The 4,299-nt window shown below is 42.4% G+C and overlaps 1 protein-coding gene across 1 annotated transcript; it reads right to left on the reverse strand.

Annotated features, from left to right (window-relative positions):
- Nucleotides 1–423: 423 nt before the first annotated feature.
- LOC306971915 (uncharacterized protein) lies at nucleotides 424–4,299 on the reverse strand (the record flags this gene model as incomplete). Its single annotated transcript, XM_079568354.1, has 10 exons — nucleotides 3,915–4,299; nucleotides 2,599–2,779; nucleotides 2,213–2,489; nucleotides 1,960–2,137; nucleotides 1,804–1,880; nucleotides 1,534–1,720; nucleotides 1,218–1,466; nucleotides 933–1,104; nucleotides 673–821; nucleotides 424–599 (listed from the first exon to the last, which is right to left on the reverse strand). Exons 2-10 carry the CDS (start codon nucleotides 2,718–2,720, stop codon nucleotides 424–426), a joined length of 1,587 nt encoding a protein of 528 aa, XP_079424480.1. The 5' UTR covers nucleotides 2,721–2,779; nucleotides 3,915–4,299.

The following is a 4,299-nucleotide window of genomic DNA, read 5'->3' on the forward strand; positions in this document are numbered from 1 at the left end:
ACTGGTGCATGAATGAGAGTTAATGGGTGACTGGTTCCTTGATGTAAAGCCCTTTGAGTGTCTAAAGCAGGTAGAAAGGTGCTATATAAATGTGACCATTTTACATTCAATATTTCTTTAGTGTCCTACAATGATACATTAATGAAATGTATAATGCAAATTGATCCACACTATGATCATCAATTTATCATCAATATTCTGGTGGGCTCTCATGGAGGTATACCTGAGACTGAGGTCCATCTCGTCTTGCCCACACCTCTGGTTCATTGTTAGCCATGTCTCTTGGCTGACTCATGTCTGCTTTCTGAAAAGATTTTAGTTGTTATTGGCATGTAGGCATGTCAGAAGCAAACCTATAACAATGATCATCTTGCATAGTGTTTAGTTCTGGAAGGTCTTATTGTATATCATCTTCTGGTCACCTTATGTGCTCTTGAAAAACCGTGACCTGTGCCTGCTTACTGCCTCCTTTTTGTCTGGCCTCTCATACTGACCACAGAGTGGTTCAGGCACAGGTATATTGTCCGAGTACTCTTGATATGGCGCCGCATCCTGAACCACGCACTCGAACAGCAGAGCCATCAGCTTGTCAATGTAGACTTGGGAAAAACGTACAACATAATTATTATTACAATACTCATACATAACCGTCAAGCTTGTTTTCGGACATACATGTGGTGGATTTGGTCTTCAGAGCTCTCACAGTATAGTCACCGTGTTTGTACTTCGGGTACACTATGGAGTATCTCAGCTCACCGGTAGAAGTTCTGGCATGTGTGCGTTGCGCGTTCTCATTGTAGTGCATAGCTGAAATTTGTAACCTAGAACAATCAAAACAAACAGAAGGCAGCACTGACATTATTACAGTTTCAAAGAAATATATAATGAGGAAATAAAAATGGATACTTTGAGAAGGTTTTGGTATTCATTACCTGGCCAACATTCCTTTAAAGGAAAAGCCCACACTTTTCGGCGAGAACCTAATGATCAGGCTGTGGAATGCCTCAATGTAGGACGTGTGGTACAGTGGGCTGATTTTCTCCACGTCCTTTAGAAACCGTGGAGCCAATAAAATGGCTGTGAGTCTTTCACATGCTGCTGTGCCTAAACAAAAATGATCATGACATCAATGGAAAATTTACTTGGTTTAGAAAGCCAATGCAAAATTTCCAATGCAACTTAAAATATTATTTAAAAAAAGCATAGTCTTTACATACTTGGCCTGAGCCACTGCCTTGCTCTTTCCCCAACCAGAGGCTCGTGTTGGCAGCATGGGAACAGGGCATTGTCATGGGCGTGAACATCCTGTATATGGTTGGCCACAGAAGTCCACTTAGCCACAGCTTCTTCACCTGAGGAGGAAGTTGAAGCTGACCAATAAAGATGGTTGACTATGCTCTTCCTCCACGGGCCCACGTCCTGAGTGGTCTTTTTCCTCGCCAGCTCATCAATCTTCTTCCCAATTCCTATATATAAATGGATACACATAGTATTTTTTTATTTTTTTGTGTTAACTTTACACTCAATACATACCCTTTCCCATGTGCCAAGGGTCGAAATAGTGAGTGATGTCCTTTTTTTCCTCCCTTATAAACTTCTGCACTCCTGTGTGTCTGTCTGTCACAATGGCCTGTACTTTGACACCCCTCTCTTCCAGCATGGTCAGACTGCGTATAAATCCCTCCTTCTCCATCCTTACACTGTTTCCAACTTCATTGCTCTGAAAGAGAACAGAATGCTCTACAGAAATGTGCACAATGATCCCTATTTAAATGTCCAAATGTAATCATGATGGTGTTTTACCTGGACAAGTTGGATGTCAATTACTCTGTTACTTTGCAGATTCATCATAGTGTAGCTACCATACTTGGCTGAATGTCCTGCAGCAATGCACATTACACTTTGGCATACTTTTATTCAAACATAAAAAGAATCTTCATTAATTAATAAATGATTTACCTGGAGAGTCAGCGCGCATATCCCCGCCCATTGTCAAAGCCCCACTAGCAGCTGCCTCCCTGATATGTTCATCCTGCTCAAGCTTCCACTGCCAGCTGACCGTTGGGATGAGGAGCTTGGCCTGATGCTTGTGAAAAGTTTGCTCCGACAGCCCTTGAATGTTGAAAGCCCTCAGGAACTATAAATTGTAAAGTAATATTACCAACTGAACAATATGGAAACATAGTCAATACAGATGAGAATTTGGCTCTACCTTGGAAATCTGAGCAAAACACAAGCCAGTGAAGAGGACAGCAGCACAAAGCTGAAGGTTTCCAGCTGGGATGTCCTTCACCATCGGCTGGCTGGACCAGTCGTTGAAGTACTCACAGGTTGGACAGTGCTGTTTCACCCGGAGGAGTGTGCCCAATGTGGCTGTGTCAACTGTACAACGATGAGTGCAGACAGGACATTTCTGGAAAAGTGCCAACAGTTGGTCCTCGTGAACGATGTACTTTTTGGCTTTGTGGGGAGGGACTTCAGTGGAAGCGCTATGTTGCAGAAAAAGGCAAATGTAACCATTGAAGACAATACAATCCAATTTGTTCCAACGTATATTTTTAAACATTACAAAAGCATTTCTCCCCCCATAATTTGTACCTTGAACAGTTCAGAGAACTGTCGTTCAGATGGAAGCTGGGGTCAAACACAGACACGTCACACCTTTTCCTTTTCAGTGGTGTGGAGGCTGCCTGGGGACTTTCAGGAAGAGGGATTTCCATGAAGGTCTCGGTACCACATGAAACGCTGACGCTCCTCTGTGGAACCTGCACTTGCAAGCCTGTTTACAAGAATAAAGAAAAAAACATTTTTAATAGCACTAAGAAATAGTTACAGTAGAATCTAGCAACAAATCCAAAGCAAAATGAAAATCTTATACGATTCAAATAATGTATTATCCAGACAATGTTATAAAAGACAAATCACCTTTGCTCCGCCTGCTAGGCTTCACATTGGCCTGGACACATGCATGCCTGCTGATGATCGGATCAGTCTGACAGGCCATTTCTCTGGTTGCTTTAGGCTGAAAACATAAGCAATAATATTAGTAATAACACATAGTTTTAAGGGAGAAAAGTCTTTATTTGTATAGTGGTATAGAAAGACTAATTTCTGCAGTGTAGATTATTGCGTTTTATATCAGAGTAGTAAACAAAGTAGAAGATGTTCCCAGCAAAGGTTTGAAGCCTGTGCGCTAAGACATATGTCTATTGTAGGGCTTCAGCAACCCAAACCATGAGCAACATGCAGCTACCATGCACCCGGAAAAATAAAACTAATTCAACACTAGAATTACAGAAATAATCGCATGTGCTTTGTGCAACAAGAATACTGATGAGGCCAGGGACAATTTGCTGTATGGGGTCTTCCTAATGACAGTAATACTTGACTTGTACTTGAGTAACTATTATTTATAAAGAAAAGCAGGCTGTCTGCTAAATATTATGGTACTTGACCTGAGGAGTATTGGGGTAATATTTTTCTATCTTTTAGGAACTAAATCTTGGACTTTTACTGCATTTACCCGTTTTTGGCTATGCTTTTGTGTTAGTTTCACACTGCAGTGAGCAGTGACTGCAAAAGACACAGGATAAGATACTAAACTTGACGTTATAGCTTTATTACTTTTAATATGTTGAAAAGTTAGCAACACAGCGCACTTCAGGAGATACCTTTAGCCTACTGTGACCACGGAGACTGTAGAGCTAAATGTTTTATTGTAATACCGTTGTTCAACACGCAGCTATGTGGACGTGATAAAAACAAACGCTAGTGACAGTCATGTCCTGGAGATCGCGTTAGCTTACGACATTATAAACTCAAGGCAAAAGTTAGCCCTCCACTAGCTAACAGAGTGAACAACAAAACCGAGAGCATGTAACATACTGCACTAAACTCAGCAATACAGCGGTGACCTGCTCCGCGGAGCCGCGCAGTTCCCTCGCGGGGCAGGGGGATGTTGAAGCCGGTCTGGAGGCGCAGTCAGCGCCCACAGCCCTGGGGCTGGATCAGGGCTGTTGTGGCGCTGAAATGGCCCCTTCGGTGCATTCAACATTCAAAGTTATTAGCGCTGTTGTGACCACGGCACCGGGTCGCCTACACAAAGCCCTCTACCCCACTCCAAATATGCTTTAGTATAGATATGCACGATTTACGTGGATGACCGTTTTCAGGATCAAAACGGCGTTTTCCGCCAAAAGGTGACAAGTCTGCAGCTCTTGACGTTATGTGTCTGACACTGCAGCTACAAAGATTGCTATTATAAGCGCCAAATCATCAATATTAGTTGTTTTGGTCATG

Source organism: Gobius niger (genome assembly GCF_951799975.1).
Source record: "Gobius niger genome assembly, chromosome: 12".
Taxonomy (NCBI): domain Eukaryota; kingdom Metazoa; phylum Chordata; class Actinopteri; order Gobiiformes; family Gobiidae; genus Gobius; species Gobius niger.